Below are 17,316 nucleotides of genomic sequence, written 5' to 3'. Positions count from 1 at the left end.
TCCCAGTTTTTGTCAAATTGGAGTACACAAGCTCGGAGCATATCTTCTAGAATCTGGTTTATTCGTTCAGTTTGCCCATCTGTCTGAGGATGATAGGCAGAGCTTCGAATTAATTTAGTCCCAAGAGCATCATGAAGCTGCTCCCAGAACCTAGCAACAAATTGTGCTCCACGATCAGAAATGATCGTCTTAGGTACTCCATGAAGATGAACAATTTGATCTAAATAGATCTCGGCATACTTCTTGGCAATATACGTAGTATGCACGGGAAGGAAATGTGCAGTCTTGGTTAATCGATCAACGATTACCCAAATAGAGTTATGCCTCCGAGAAGTGTTGGGCAAGCCAACAATAAAGTCCATACTGATATCCTCCCACTTCCACGAGGGAATGGGTAGAGGTTGAAGGATACCAGCAGTCTTTAAATGACTGGCTTTGACTCTTTGGCAGATATCACATTCTGACACATATTTGGCAATCTCTCGTCTCATACGAGTCCACCAAAAGTTCTGTTTCAGATCCTGATACATCTTCATACTGCCAGGATGTATAGAGAATTTGGACAAGTGGGCTTCGTCCATTATTTGCTTGCGGAGCTTATGGTCCCTGGGTACAACAATACGTTCATTGAACCATAACACTCCTTTAGAATCAACTCGGAAGCATTTATACTTCCCTTCTCCTTGTGTTATTTTCTGTTTAATGACTCTGACCCCTTTATTACGCTGTTGTGCTAGAACAATGCTATCTCTAAATGTAGCTTCAACCAAAAGATGGTTTAAGTCACCTTGGGAAAGGATCTCTAAGTTGAGCTTACTCATTTCCCAACAGAGAGTCTCGTTGAATGCTTCAACGGATAGGCAGGAACAATGCGCTTTGCGACTAAGGGCATCCGCAACGACATTGGCCTTACCTGGATGATAATGGACCTCCAAATCATAATCTTTGATAAGTTCTAGCCAGCGCCTTTGCCCAATATTCAGATTTGCCTGGGTAAAAATATACTTGAGGCTTTTATGATCAGTGTAGATATGACATTTCATACCCATCAGATGGTGTCTCCAGATCTTTAGGGCATGAATAACAGCTGCAAGTTCAAGATCATGAGTAGGGTAGTTCTGTTCATGAACCCTAAGTGCTCGTGATGCATATGCAATTACTCGGTTGTCTTGCATAAGTACACAACCAAGTCCAGTTCCCGATGCATCACAGTAGATGTCAAAAGACTTTGAGACATCAGGTTGAGCTAAGACTGGAGCAGTCGTAAGATGATTTCTGAGAATATGAAATGCATCTTCGCATTTTTGATCCCAGGAGAATTTCGCACCTTTCTTTAGTAGTTCGGTCATAGGTTTGGCTATTCTGGAGAAGTCAGGAATGAAACGACGATAATAGCCAGCTAGATCGAGAAAACTACGAATTTGATGGACGGAGGTCGGGGGTTCCCAGTCCATCACTTCTTGTACTTTATTGGGATCGACGGATATTCCGTCACCAGAAATGGTATGGCCCAAGAATTTGACGGTATCTAGCCAAAATTCACATTTAGAGAATTTGGCATACAGGTGGTGATCTCTTAATCGCTGAAGGATGACATGGAGATGCTTAGCATGATCTTCTGGAGTTTTAGAATAGATCAAGATGTCATCAATAAAGACCACAACAAACTTGTCGAGTTCTTGCATGAAAACGGAATTCATGAGGTACATGAAATAAGCTGGAGCATTAGTGAGACCAAAGGACATGACAAGATACTCGTATAGACCATACCGAGTGGAGAAGGCTGTTTTTGGAATATCACTGGGCCGAATCTTAATTTGGTGGTAGCCGGAACGAAGATCTATTTTAGAAAACACCTTGGCTCCGGCTAATTGATCAAAGAGGATATCAATGCGGGGTAGAGGATACTTATTTTGATGGTCACCGCATTGAGAGGACGGTAATCGACACATAGCCTCAAGCTATTGTCTTTCTTTTTCACAAATAAGGCTGGACAACCCCATGGTGATGCACTTGGACGAATGAAGCCTTTATCTAAGAGATCTTGGAGTTGGGTTTTTAACTCAGCTAACTCATTAGGAGGCATTCGGTAAGGTCTCTTAGAGATAGGGGCTGTACCAGGTTGGAGTTCTATAATGAACTCGATATCTCTGTCTGGGGGCATTCCGGGTAAGTCATCCGGAAATACATCTGGATATTCACAGACGACTGGAATATCTTCTAGCTTGACCCCAGATACGGCATAGGTGTAAGAGTTGAACGACTTCGATGGTGGGAGATAAAGAAGAGTAGGTTCGTTCTCTAATGAACCTATCTCCACCATGCGGGAATGGATATCTATGGATATATGGTACTGGGTCATCCAATTCATTCCTAAAAGAACATCCGTTCCTTTTAGGTCTAACAATAATAAATCTGCCCTCATCAGATGATTGCCCATTTGAATTGGTACACCTCTATAGACGTGATTGGCAGAGATATTACCACCAGGAGTTGTTATCACATATATCCCATTAACAGGACAAATTTCCAAGCCTATCTTAGTCCCTAACTTTGTATTGATAAAACTATGGGTAGCACCAGTATCAAAAAGAATAGTAACGGGGTAATGGTTGATAGAAAATGTACCCGTCAGTATTGGTGCCCCTTCAGGGAGTTCGGAGAGTGTAGTGAGATTCACCCTCCCTTGTCGGACCTGCACCACTTGTCTCTTACCCTTGCCCTTGTAGTTTGGATTAGATGTTTGCCCTTGGAATGATTTCCTAGGTTGAGGGCAATCCTTAATGAAGTGGGACGGGCTTCCGCAATTGAAACAACGATTATTGTTGTTTCCTAGAGTAGCTGGCGGAAAGCTCGGCCGTAGACCTTGTTGGGGTTGTTGTTGAGTTTGGGGCAGAGGTGGTCGGTTGAATTGTGCTTGCTGGGGAGGTCGGGCTACCCATCTGCCAGACAAAGTATTACGAGGCGGAGCTCGAGGGGCATTGCTCGGAATCAACCGATACCGCGGCGGCTGTGGAGTTGCAGGTCCTGTAGGTACCTTCCGTTTCTTTTCCGCTCGGTGGGCGGCAATGCAATCTTCCTGAGTAATGGCCATATTGACCAACTCATTGAAATCGTTGGCCTTTACTAAATTCAGCCATTCCTTGAGCTTGGTGTTTAAGCCTCGACGGAAGCGATCACATTTGCGGGCATCCGTGTCCGCATGTGATCCCGCATACTGGCACAGGTGATTGAAAACCTGTGCATACTGTGTAACTGTACGGGTACCTTGGGTCAGACTTAAAAATTCATTGAGCTTTCGCTCAATGAGTCCTGCTGGTATATGATGTGCTCGGAATGCAGTCCGAAACTCATCCCAAATGACCACGTGTTCGGCGGGTTGCATTGCATGAAATTGATCCCACCAAAGACGTGCATGGCCTCGGAGTTGCTGGGCTGCGAAGAGCACCTTGTTCTCCTCTGAACATGGAGCTGACAGTAAAGCGAACTTAGACTCGATAGTCCGCAACCAGGCATCTGCGTCCAGAGGCTCATCGGCCTTATGGAATAAAGGAGGTTGGGTGCTGAGAAAGTCCTGATAAGTGGCCGATAGAGGTTCTCCTCGGCCTCGAGGTTGCTGCTGGAAATGGCCCCTCTGAGCTTGTACAAGTTGATTTAGAAGCTCGGTTTGCCGGGCCATAACCTCGGCCAGGTTTGGAGGTGGCGGTGGTGGTTGCTGAGAACTACCAGGTTGTCCTACCCGGAATCCTTCCGGGGTTCCACGAGTAGCTCCAACCATCTGAAATCAAGGAGACATCCATTGTTAACCATAATCTTGCTCCAATTTCAGATAATATGCAATTATCAAACAGACTTGTAACGCATATGTCCCATTCAATCCACTTGTAACAGATGCACCGATATTGAATAGGATAACCAAAACTCAGGATTTGGATTGCTACATAGATATTAATATCCTTACATCTTACATCAACACACTCAAACTGTTACAACCTCTTACCTAAAAGTACATGCCACACTACCACAAGTGGCTTTATAACTAGGTAAACTACACACCACCTAAGTTACATCCAGCTACAGCAAGGAGAGTGACGTGCTAAAAGTCATCAAGGTTTCCCACTGATGACTGGCTACCAGAAGAGGAATGATGGGGACTGATGACAGGATCTCCATGCTCAGAATCAAGTTCTGAGACTCCTTCAATCTCCTCTGGATCTTCTTCTTCAGCTTCAGGTGCTGCAGGTGCAACGGGAGGAATCGGGGGCTGCTGCAATTCTTCAATCTGAGCTTGAGCATCATCCACCGCAAGGATTAGATCTTGAACTTGTGCCTGTAGAAATTCAATAACAGTATCTCGCTGAGTGATTATGTGATCACTCTCGTTGATCTGATCTTCACGATGATGGATGGTTTCATCCCGTGCCGCGATAATCTCTTCCTTTTGAGTCACTAAAGCCTGAAGCTGATCCACTTGAGTATTTTGTCTATCAGCTTCTCTATAGTGACCTCGGGCAATATAGATTGCTCGGCCCAACTCATGACGCAGAAGTAGATGATAATGATATTGTACATTCATAAACCGCATCATCCCTTGGAGTGCTTCCTCCGGTGGACCATCCAATCTATGACTCTCAGGGACGATTCTGAGATTCCATTCTGGCTCATCGGGGTTTGTCATGGAGAATAACCCAATGGGCTTTCCTGCAACTTCTTTTGGATGCTGAATACAGAAACGGTAGATTGCCTCTAATGCCGCTGCTTCAATAGTATCCACGATACGATAACCCATTACATTAACTTCGATGGGCGACCATTGAGAGTGAAATGGATGCTGTGGAATTGTCATTACGACATGAGCTCTATGAATCCCATCCTCCATAAACTCGACAGCATCATACTGAGGAGGCTCCGTGTAGTAAAAAGACTGCAAGGACTCCCAAAGTAGACGTGGAAAACCTTCCCAATGGAGGGCATTAGTATGAAGATGCCCCTCCGAATCCCAGAAAACGTTAGAAGGTGTTGCCATCTGCGACCAGAATGCAAATGGTGGAACTTTTTATCTTGTTAAGAGAGCACAAGATAAACAGAACAAGATAGTCAATGCTGATAACAGCAAGGACTGATAATCAGATGAAAACCTAGAATTCTATATAGGATACCCAACCTAATACTATCCTTAGAACTCCATTAGCCCATTCCAAAGACAAACAACATATCCTTCATATATGAAAATCCCTTTTGTTAACAGATTATGCATGCACGCACTACTCGTCCTCACAAGCAAAACAACTGCCGAATATGTTCGGACTTATGTAGTTAGTTTCGGTGGCATAACCATACGTCTCTCACTATATATAACTAATCGATAAACCCTACGCATCCTAATAGCATAATCGTGGTTAGTGTACCTGCAGAAGAATACACACATATATATATTTCATGAACCTTTCATGGCAGCACGACATGAAAGCGTCCCCAAACATTACTGTTCACTATAGAAACAGCATCTGTACAATTACCGCCGTACAGACAACGTTAACATACGTTATCAAAACAACGTATTCACGGGGGTACCGCAAAATGCGGGGGTATGAACAGCGATCGCCATACCCTGCGCCGAACCATATACTCCCAATATAATCAACCTAAGTTGGTATATTGGCAGCATCTCAAGTAGGCCACTGCTTGAGAAACAGCGTTCGGTTCGCATCACCGACGGGAAGGCCAAGCTCCCTCAGTTGGCTGAGGATCCTTACCTTCTTACCTCCATTCGTAGATGTTGTTACGGTAAGTAAAGTTGGATTGTGCAGGAATTTAAGTTTTGACAGAAAGTAGTGCTGCAAGTCAGAACTATCTATACATATATAGATACTATTAGCCACCTGATATTTTCCCATATAAACCCCTAGGGCTTTACGTTCTAAGCACAACCTTAACGGATCCAACGTACTTTGTAAATTCATTTGTTGGCAACTTTTATCCAGAAACACTTTTTAAGAGCTTCTCCGGATGTAAAAGTAAACCTACAGCTCTGATACCAGCTGTGGCAGAACCGTTCGAATTATTCCGGCTCAAGTGCGCTATTGATCGCCGTACAACCGCAATCAGACCAACGCACTTCAAACGGAATAATCCTTTGGTCTGTCGGGTCTCCGCCCGATACAACCACGGTTCAGCAGGATCGAAGCAGGTTTACCTCGCACGAAGGCGAGTTCACATCCCGGAATAGCTCATCAACTTTTAATTTACAACCATACATACATTATTACAAACCGAGTTCAAAGATAAATAAATTTACACAAACCATGTTCAAACTGACAAGCGTAACAGCTTGTCTAAACTCACAGCGGAAGAAAAAGTTTCTACGTGACTACACATGTCGCGAAGGCGAACACCAAGCTTAGCCCAGGGCCTGGTGTCACTCCGGAGGGTCTGTGCCGGCCGGGGACGGGTCCCACTCCACGGACCAGCCAAAAGGAACGGACGTTGGCCACACAAGGTTGTCCGTGGGATTTTCGAAGGTTATACCTGAAACAGATATTGGCAAGGCTGAGTATTCTAATACTCAGCAAGGCTTACCCGGGGCTGGGTATACTTAGCCCATAACTAGACTCATGAAGGCATTGTAAAGGCTCTGGGTTTATTTTCAGCTAAAAAGTAACAAAGAGTATGTACTACTTTCAAGTTTTAGCTTTCATCTTCTAGTTCAGTAATTATTCTAGATTAGCACCTACACTAAGCAAGCAAGGTAGTGATTATCATTCATCAAGATTATCCATCATTAGTTCCACTTCTTACTCAATGTGGTAAAAGGGATAAGTAATCTCAATCCTCGTGAGAGGCGGACGATTCGAATCGAATTTAACCTTGCAAGGTAAACCTAACTCACACGCTCGGAGTACCAACAGGGTGTTCCGAGCAACCGTTTCCCTCATATTCCGGGTTATGGATCGGGGCCACCACAAGCGACTGCAGGACCGTACGCACACCCAATGTGTACAGGACATACGTCTGTAGCGCGACTACAAAACCCGTATTCCTGTCTGCCTTGCAGAACGTACTCCCACATGTCGGTGCGTGTAAATATAAAATAAAAGTCGAGTGGTGGGAGCGCGTCCATTTGCCGGGCCAATCGGGTACTAGGCTTACCGCTTACCATATTTCGCGGTATGTGGCTAGTACTTTCAAAAACTTAGCCACCACTACCACACATTTCGACCTTAAGACTTTTATCAAAACAGACAGGGTAAAACCTCAGGTCATGATACAACACATGACCCTGTCCGTCATCCTTATAGTGGTTGCAGAAATGTAAACATGCAACTCCTATATCGCGCGAGTGACAGGAAATCACCCGACTTCTACCGGTCCTATTAGCGAAGCATCTAACCGATAAGGACTCGGAAGCATTACATTGGATTCCTAGGATTCATGCATCTAGGGTTTCACTTCAACTCCTAGACTTAATGCAAGATATAATATAGATAGGCATAGCTTGCAGTGTAAATAAAGTAATGGGATATGTCCGGGGCTTGCCTTCTAGAGTAGGGTTGAGGGCAGGAGTGTCAGAGATTTCCGAACTCGGGTTCGGAGCTTCAGTTAGTTCCTCGACGACTTGTGCTGGATCTTCGGAAAAGCCTTGGTCTTGTCCTAGCACCAATTCGTAGTCCCCGTCGTCAAGTGTCGTTGATTCTATATGAGATGCAATAAAATAAATAAGGTAAAATTTAAATTTGATTTCACATTTCAAATGTTGTAACTCACCCAATTAACACACAAGAATTCATAAAATAAAGAGGTTTAGGTTTGAAGCACTATTTATAAAGGAATTACAAAGACATTGCTGAGTTTGTTGCAAACAAGTACTAAAACATTTAAATTTGAATTTGAAATGAATCAAAATAAATTCAAAACTTTTAAATAAAAGATCATAGGTTTTGGAGATTTGATTATACATTAAACATCAAATAATATCACATTAAAGAAAGACAATAGATTTCAATTACAAAAGGTTACACAATAGGTTTAGTTAATATTTCAAATTTGAAAGTTCAAATTTGAAAGAAGTTAGGTTTAAATCAAATTTGAGTTTGAAACTTTGTATAAAGTTACCTAGAACATTCATGCCAAACTTCATAAATATCAAAGCATGAAATGACAAGGTTAAGTGTATATTACCCCTTAATCTTAGATTTAAAATACAGGTAGGGCACGGGAAAGCTAGTGGTGCTACTGGTTTGAGAAGGGGGAGAGCGGAGGGGAAGGTCCCACGATGGCCCGAGGTCCCGGCGGCAGCAATGGAGGAGGAGGCGGCGGTTTCTGTGCGCGCGCGAAGAGACCTGGGCATCCTTTTATAGGCAGAGCAGTGGAGCAGGATAAGCACGACGAGCAAGACTTGATTACGGGCGCTACGGGGGAGAGGAACCACAGAAAACCCGGCGGCGACAGAGGTGCCGGCGGGCGGCGCGGGCCTCGCGCGGACGCCGTGGCACGCGAGTAAGGCGCCAGCAGGGGGGGGGGGGTTAGAGAGGTGGACGAGCAGGGGACGACGCGTGGGCGGGGAAGACGCAGAAGATGGCCGGCGGTGGCCAAATTCCGAGCACTGTGCCGGCGGCAGGAGACTCAGAGCAGAACAGGGGAGCAGAGACGCCAGGAGGAAGAAAGGGGAAGGGATGCAGTTGAGGACTGATTTGCAAAATCAGAGAAAAGCAGGGACCTTACTGTAAAGGGCTTGCAACTATTAAACCAGTGCTCAAATGAAGATGGTCCAAAAAGCAAAAGTGCATGGTTTTTCAAACTCTACAACTTCTCTTTAAGGTTCATCTGCATTTGAGCAATAGTTTTAGAGATAAAATAGACTTAGTAATAATTTCATATTTTATGTAAATCCATAAGTAAAATTACTTTTACACATATACCCTATGGTAATTTCATATATATTTTTGCAATTTAACCACAGATATCACTTTTTGCACACCAACCCTTAAGCTTTTAAACTCTTCCCCCATCTCCATCAATTTTGCATAAAAGGACCTTTAGTTAATATTAATTACATAAACATCCCTTCTTCCATAATATTGCATACATAAAATACACATTTACCATACTTAAAACATACAAGCATACCAAAACTCTAATGTGTGGCCAAGCTAATTACCTGAGTGTCACACCGTAAGCCTCGTTACCCAGAGGACAAGGGTGAGGTCACGGATAACTTTGCGCCCATCTGGTAGGACACTCTGTCAGATGACTTACTGACGGACAAGGTCGCCGAAAACGCAGATCTGCTCGGAGCGGACCACTACGACCTTCTGGTCGTTGAGCGGCTCCTTGGCGATGATCGAGGAAAGGCGGCCGAGCATGTGGTGGCGCGTGTCCACCACGATGCGCTTGGCCCACACGCCGGAGCCGGACACTATCACATGAGGTACCCCTATCCATATGTACCGACAGAGGCCCCCGGGCCCACCTCGGGTGAGGAACGAACCCGCAGGTGGGGCCATATCCCAGTGTTGTACTTGGTGGATGGCTTGCTCCCATTGTGAAGAGGCAGGAAAGTCCTTTCCCCCTCGGCGGGATCCCCGGGGGGCCCATCCTCTGTCCGCGCTCCGCGCGCCAGATGGTTCAGGTTCTTGTCTCATTCGAGCCCGTCCCGCGTCACTGGCGGTTCGGATTCCGCCTTTTCCCCCCGCCTCCAGCAACCGCTCCCTTGACTGGCGGGCCTAGGACCACCGATCATAGAGGGTGAGAGGCGGGGGCCTGGTGTAGGCAACCCTTCGGCTTCTCCTCGGTCGCCGTGGGGTTCGAAGAGGTGAGCAGCTTTACTTAAAAGCAGGCGCCGTGGAGATCGGCTACCTTTACGCTCTTGCCTTCTCCAGACGCCACAGTGCCCCTTCGTCTCCGCACGCACATTTGCAATCTACTTCTTGCGCTCGGCATTTCTTCCTCCTTCGCCTCCTTTCGATCCTAGTCGCCGCAAAGCAGCAGCCACCGCCATGTCTCTGCTTCGCCACCTCCGCCGCTTCCAGCGTGAGAGCCAGCTTGACTCGGTGCACTGCCTTCTGGGGTGGACCACGCTGGAGCTCGTAGGGAGGATCCGGGCAGGCTCGATTCCCCTCAATGACCTGGCCGCGAGGGGAATTCGTCCTCTTCAACTCATATGCCATGTGCGGGCTGGTGCCGCCGATCTCCTCCTTCTTCCTCCTGCTCTTGGACGAGTTCGGCCTTCAGCTTTAGCACCTCACCCCCACTCCGTCCTCCTCGTGGCCGTCTTCGCCCACCTCATGGAGATGTTCGTGGGGGTCCGTCCCTGCATCGTCTTCAGGCATTTTTATGCCCTGATCGGGTCATGGAGGAGCAAGCGCGAGATCGGCGCCTACTACTTCCAGCTCCGGCAAGGGACGGCCGGCTCCTACATCAGCGCCTTCTCCAGCGCCAAGTGGGAGGACTGGCGTGATGGCTGGGTCATCGCCACGACCGACGCCAACGACCGCCTGGAGCTACGGACGGGAGGACCCCTCAGCGATCGCAGCACCTGGAAGGCCAAGCCGTCGCTGCCGGAAGGGCTTGACCCGGTCCTGAACCGTGTCAAAACTCTGGCGAAGGGCGGCCTGACATCCATGATGGTGCTAGGCAATTTCTTGAGGCGTCGCATTGCTCCCCTGCAGCAGCGGTCCAGGATGGCCTACATGTACACGGGGTCGAGCGACTGCTGCAGGATCATGCGCGGGCCCGGCATAGATCTGACCCGTGCGGAGCTGGAGGCTGCAATCCGGGCGGTGACCGTCGAGGCGTACAGCCTGGAGTCGCTGTCCTCCGAGACGGATCAAGGCCCTATGCGAGGACCAGGCAATGCGGTCGGCGGTCCTAGCGTCGATGCCGACCCTCGACGAAGGTGGCCTGGCAGTCCGGTAGGTGGGAGGTGACCCCAATCGTGGGATCCAGATCCCCAGCACCTCGCCCAACCGCCAGCAACGTGCCAACTAGGGTCCCGGCGGGTCCAGCCACGGAGGTCCGGGCCCCGCCGGGAAAGGGAAAGGAAAGGAGCCAGAGCCGGAGCTGCACCACAAGCACAGCGTGGGCTCCATCCCGACCCGGAAGGGCGACAAGGCCTAGGGAGCGGCCACCACCCGGTGCGGCCAGGCGGAGGAGTCCAGGTCATGGAGGCTCTAGCGCGGCGACGGGTCTTTCATGGGGAAGCCAGCCCCCAACCACCAGAAGACGGCGGCACCGGAGGGGCAGAGCAGCAGGCAGGCTCCACCACCACCATCGCAACGCTCGCAGCCGGAGGAGGCGCGGCGGTCTTCGCCACAACAACAAACTCCACTGCCGCGGCCAACATCGCAGCGCCCAACGACGCCGCCACCACCACCATCACCAGGGCCGCAGGCCCCGCCCCTGCCGCCGAGAGCACCCTCGGCGGGGGGCCACCACCAGACAACCGGGGAGTCTTCCGTGGGAAAGGAGGATCCCCCGATCACCCAGGGAGGTTGGGTGTGGCCTGACTTCGAGTAAGCAGTTTACTCATGCTTTTCTTTGTTCCATTCAATTTCTGAGTCCTAACCACGTTGGTGTGTGCCAGGCCCCTTTTTCCAGACACGCCCGCTGTGCCTGTTGGTGATTCACCGGCCGGGGGGTCCAGCCCCCAGCTAGCTCCATCTTCCCCTGCTGGGAAGTCGGCGACAACACCAGCAAGGGCTCCGTCCCCGCCAGCACCGGAAGGGTCCGGACCCGGAGGTCCGGAGCCCGAGGCCACCCCTCGGGAGGCTGAAGCCGCACCCGAGGAGGAGGCAGCCCCTTCTACCACAGCAGGCAGAGGGCCGGAGGCCTCCACTGCACCCGGTGCCACGGCGGAGCCCTCCCCGACTGGACCGCAGTAGAGGAGGCTGCGGCGACAGCGGTGGCAACCGCAGTAGAGGTTGCAGGGGCACCCAGCTCCGGCCCCCAGCCCGCGCAGGAGGACGTGCCAGAGGTGGTGTATGGGAGGCACCTTCTTCTGAGCCCGGTGGAGATCCCTCTTCCCCGCTTCCTGGTCAAGGCCCAGCGGGCGATGGAGGAGGCAGAGATGGGCTTTCATCGGGAGTGGGAGAGACTGGAGGCGGAGCGCCTTCGGCTCTCCGACTGGGAGCGCCGCCTAGGGGACCGCATCAAGACGATCACCTCCCGCCACGTCGAGGAGCGAGCCCAGCTCAAGCAGGAGCATGACGACCTGCAGGAGCAGTTGCAGAGGGTCCTCGAGCGAGAGGCGGCGGCTGCCCGGCGGGAGAAAGCGGCCGCCCGGCGGGAGAAGGTGGTTATCGAGTGGGAGCTCGTGATGGAGGAGAGGACGAAGGCCGCTCTCGACCTAACCAACCACGCCAAGGCAGCGTTGAAGTTGATCGAAGAGCAGCGCGCCGCTCTCCAGGAACAGGAGATGGGCCTCCGGGAGAGAGGGATGGCACTTCCGGAGAGGGAGGTGGTGCTCCAAGAAAGGGAGGCCAAGGTGGAGGAGCTCCTGGCAGAGTGGAGCGCCGGGATCGACCGGGTTGTGAGGTGGGTCGACGAAGTGAACCCCTCCCTAGATGCTCTCAGGCTAAGTCCCATCCAGGTCGTTGAGGCCCCTCCTTCACTTGGCACCGTCCTCCCGGTGCTGGACTCCGCTGTCCAGCGGCTACGACACATGGAGTCCGCCATCCTCGACCGCCTAGAGACGGAAGGGCGAGTGGTTGCCCGGGCGATGGCGGAGTACATTCTTACTTGCTACCGGAGCCACGACCCCACCATTCCACTGGCTCCAATCCTGGTTGGCCCCGTCCGAGCAATGGCGACCACTGCACAGGAAGGAGTGTAGGAGGCGGCGGACATCGTGGCGTCCCGCATCCAGCGCCGTCCCAGACCTGCAAGGAGAAGGGATCCCTCCGGACCACCAGAACAATAGGAGTAGCTCCTTCTTTTTTATTTTCATGTAATATAATGTAATATTTTGTACATAATAAGTAATGTATTTGCTTTGCAAAAAACAAGACTTAATCGTTTTATGTATCTGCTTTTGAGAGAAAACTTAGCCGTTTTTCCGATTGCCGATTCTGTCATGTCCCTTTAGGTCTGCCGAGGTCCCTTGGCCCCCTGGGAGGTAGTCGCGATGAATCGGGACTAGCTACCATTAAACCGAGGTCCTGCACATGACTTAGAAATGGTGGTTAGCGATCTTTCCCACGAGGTCCCGGATCTTGCCAACGAGGGTCCTTTGAGTTGCGTAGCAAATCAGAGCAGCAGGATCTGGGTTCAAGAGTTGAAGGGGTCCGGGCTCTTGGGTACGTGGTTCAAGGTACTACGGTGCTTATCCTAAGGAGGTAGAGTGTGTAGGCTTAGGGTACGGAACCAGGCTAGACGGCTACACAACTCAGGACCCCCGTAGAGGACGAGCACGTTTCCCTGAAGCCAGTCCCCAGAAAGCCGAACCCTTCCCCCCTGTGAAGCAGAGGTCCTGGAGCAGAAACGCAAAGTAGCAACTCAAAGCAGGCCTCGGGCATGGCATGGGAATAAGGGACCACGTGAGGGTTAGTGAAGCAAGAAACAAGGGAAAAACAGAATCGCATAAGCCTTAAGGATATACTGAGAATAAATTTTTTCTTAATAAGCTGGTACAAACAGAGCGTGCGATGGACGACAGGGGCTGGGTTTATGAGGACGGACCTCCACCGCCCTGGTCCGCACAGGGATGCTACCATTTACAAAGGAAAGAATTTTCTCTCAGCTAGGCCCCTAAGGGTAGAAGTTACAGAGGTGGTCAATATTCCACGGGTTGGGTAGCTGCATGCCTTCCTCCGTAGCCAAGCGAACAGATCCGGGTCGGCATACTTTTGTTACCTTGAAGGGTCCGTCCCAGCTGGGGTAGAGTTTGTGTAACCCTTCTCGGTTCAAGATTCGCCTTAGGACTAGGTCCCCGACCTGGAGCTCCCTACTATGCATGAACCGTTGATGATAACGCCAAAGCGCTTGGTTGTACCGTGCATTTCGGATTGCTGCTCGCCATCTTCGCTCATCGACGAGGTCCACGTCTTGGCGACGCTGCTGCTCCTGCAAGTCCTCATCAAAAGCTTGGACTCGTAACGAGTCCATGGTGATCTCCGGGGGAAGGCACGCTTCGGCCTCGTAGACTAGGAAGAAAGGGGTCTCCCCAGTTGCCCGGCTGGGTGTGGTCCGGTTCCCCCACAGTACACTCGGAAGCTGGTCAACACATTTTGTGCCATGTTTCTCAAGATCACTGTAGGTTTAGATCTTGAGCCCTCTAAGGATCTCAGCATTAGCCCGCTCGACTTGGCCATTGGTCCTGGGATGCGCCACGGAGGTGAAACAGAGCTGGATACCAATATCTTCGCAGTACTCTTGGAAGTATTGGCTTGTGAACTGAGTCCCATTGTCAGTGATGATCCGGTTCGGAACCCTGAACCGACACACCATTGACTTGAGAAAGATAGTTGCTGACGCCTTGGTAATGTTGACCACTGGGGTTGCTTCCGGCCACTTGGTGAACTTGTCGATGGCAACGTAGAGGCACCGGTACCCACCAACGGCCCTAGGGAAAGGTCCCAAGATATCCAACCCCCATACAGCGAAGGGCCAGGAGGGTGGAATCATCTGCAGTGCCTGAGTTGGAGTGTGTATCTGCTTTGCATGGAACTGGCATGCTTTGCAGGACCTTACCAGCTCAGCTGCATCCTGGAGCGCTGTCGGCCAGTAAAAGCCATGCCGGAAGGCCTTACCGACTAGCGTGCGGGATGAAGAATGACTTCCGCACTCGCCTCCATGGATCTCTGCGAGCAAGTCGCAACCCTCTTCCCAGATGATGCACCGCATGAGGATGCTGTTAGCACCATGGCGGTAGAGATCCCCTTCTACCACTGTATAACGTTTAGCCATCTGGACTATGCGCTCAGCAGATGCCTGGTCTTCAGGAAGGAAATTATCCTTCAGGTAGTCCCAGACCTTGGAGATCCATGCATCGGGACCTTCCTAAGAAACTGGGCGCGGCTCCCCGAGGTCTTGGGACCCTCGAGGGTGCACACAACCTTTGGCGGACTCCACGGATGGAGCGCCGCTGGGACCGCTAGCTTCGAGGTGCTAGTCCGACCCCTCCGCCCAGTCCGGCAGGCTGGGCAGAAGGCTTCAGCAGACGTCTTTGGAAAACGCCCTCTGGCACAGGTGCCTGAGTCGATGCCTTCGCGGAGAGTGCATCAACCACTTAGTTGCCTTCGCGTGGAATGTGTTGCAGTTCCAGCACATCGAAGTCCTTCTCCAACTTCCTCATGTGGATGAGGTATGCTGCGAGCTGGGGATTGTTGCAGCAACACTCCCCCTAGACTTGCCTGATGACGAGTTGGGAGTCCCCTTTGACCACGAGCTCCCGGACCCCCAAGGACAGGGCCACCGAGAGTCCGAAGATTAAGGCCTCATACTCTGCCATGTTGTTGGTGGCCTCAAAGTCGAGGAGCACCATGTACTTCACTTGCTTGCCGTTTGGGTCAATGAGGACTACGCCAGCCCCAGCCTTCTTGTTGCGTGTGGACCCGTCAAAGAAGAGTGTCCAGTGGGGTCCGGTGAACATCGGAGCCCTGGCTTTTGGAGGGGGGTCCGACGCTTGGTCCGGACCCCCTGGGACGCTTGGTGTTGGAGTCCATTCCGTAATAAAGTCTGCAAGGACCTGGCTCTTGATGGCGTGATGGGGCTGGAAGTCGAGTTGAAAGCTCTGCTGCCCACTTGGCGATGTTGCCCGTGGTGTTAGAATTGTGGAGTATGGCTCTCAAAGGATAGGAGGTCACCACCACACTCTTGTGAGCCTGGAAATAATGACAGAGCTTCCGGGACGCGATAAGTATAGCATAAAGGAGCTTATGCGTCTCAGGATACCTGGCCTTTGCCTCATGAAGGACCTCGCTGACGTAGTAGACCAGCTTCTGGACAGTCTTGACTTTACCAGTGAGACCTGGTCCTTCCTCTTGAGCTGGGGACTCGCCAGACCCCAGGCCACCTGATTCTTCCCCGGGTCGGGACCCGACCGGACCCTCCGAAGTAGGGTCGGTTGTCACACTGGTGGAGGCCGGACCTCCACCTCCTACAGGGGGAACCACGGGGGCCCCCTGCAAGATCTGCTCGGACCTCTCAGTGACCAGCACCATGCTGATCACTTCAGTCATCACTGCAAGGTAAAGAAACAGCGTCTCAACTAGGTCCGGTGCTACCAGGACCGGCAGGGAGGTGAGGTACTGCTTCATCTCCTGGAAGGCTTGTTCTGCCTCTTCAGGCCATGTGAATGGACCGGACCCCCTCATCAGCTTGAAGAAGGGAAGGGCCCTCTCTGCCAGCCTTGAGATGAAGCGGCTAAGGGCTACAAGGGACCCCGTCAACCTCTGCACATCCTTGAGACACGCAGGGGGTCTCATTGCCTCGATTGCCCGGATCTTATCCGGGTTCGCCTCAATTCCCCGGTGTGACACCAGGAACCCGAGGAGCTTTCCCGCTGAAACACCAAAGACGCATTTCTCAGGGTTAAGCTTTGTAGAGGTCGCGCGTAGCTTGTCGGAGACTCGAGCTAAATTTTCTAGAAGATAATTTGATTCTCTAGTCTTGACAACGATGTCATCAACATACACCTCTACTATATCTCTAACCAAATCACCTAAAGTGATGTTCATTGCACGAGCAAAGGTGGGTAGAGCATTAAGAAGTCCATATGGCATTACTATATAACAATAAAGACCATCCACTGTTAAAAAGCAGTATGCTTCCTATCATCTTTAGCCATTTTGATTTGGTGAAAACCAGAATAGGCATCTATAAAGGATAGCAAATCACACCTGGAGGTGGAGTCTACAATCTGATCTATTTGCGAAAGTGGATAGGAGTCTTTTGGACATGCCTTATTGAGATTGGTGTAGTCGATGCACATTCGAAGCTTCCCGTTAGCCTTTGGGACAATGACCGGATTGGCCAACCACACTGGGTGGTAGACCTCTTCAATGAAGCCAGCCTGTAGCAGCTTGCGGACCTCTTCACGGATGAAGTTCTGCCGCTCGATGGACTGCTTCTGTGGCTTTTGCCGGACCGGCCTGGCATCAGGGTGGATCTTCAGACGGTGCTAAATAACCTCCCTAGGGATCAGGGCATCTGTGACAGTTCCCAGGCGAACACGTCAACATTTGCCCGGAGGAAGGTGATGAGCACGCTTTCCTATTTCTCTCCCAGGCTCCCGCCGATGCGGGTGATCTGGGAGGCCTCCGCTCCGACCTGGATGGTCTTCACGGGAACATCGTCCGTATCAGATGGACGGACCTTGGG

The 17,316-nt window shown here is 50.8% G+C and overlaps 1 protein-coding gene across 1 annotated transcript; it reads left to right on the top strand.

Moving 5' to 3' along the window:
- Window positions 1–12,049: 12,049 nt before the first annotated feature.
- Window positions 12,050–12,829, top strand: LOC112892664 (trichoplein keratin filament-binding protein-like). The gene has a single exon (XM_025959798.1). It carries the CDS (start codon window positions 12,050–12,052, stop codon window positions 12,827–12,829), a length of 780 nt encoding a protein of 259 aa, XP_025815583.1.
- Window positions 12,830–17,316: the final 4,487 nt, after the last annotated feature.

This window comes from Panicum hallii, chromosome 5 (genome assembly GCF_002211085.1).
Source record: "Panicum hallii strain FIL2 chromosome 5, PHallii_v3.1, whole genome shotgun sequence".
NCBI classification, from domain to species: domain Eukaryota; kingdom Viridiplantae; phylum Streptophyta; class Magnoliopsida; order Poales; family Poaceae; genus Panicum; species Panicum hallii.
Note: the sequence above shows the minus strand (reverse complement) of the source record. Positions and strands in the feature narration are given on the sequence as shown.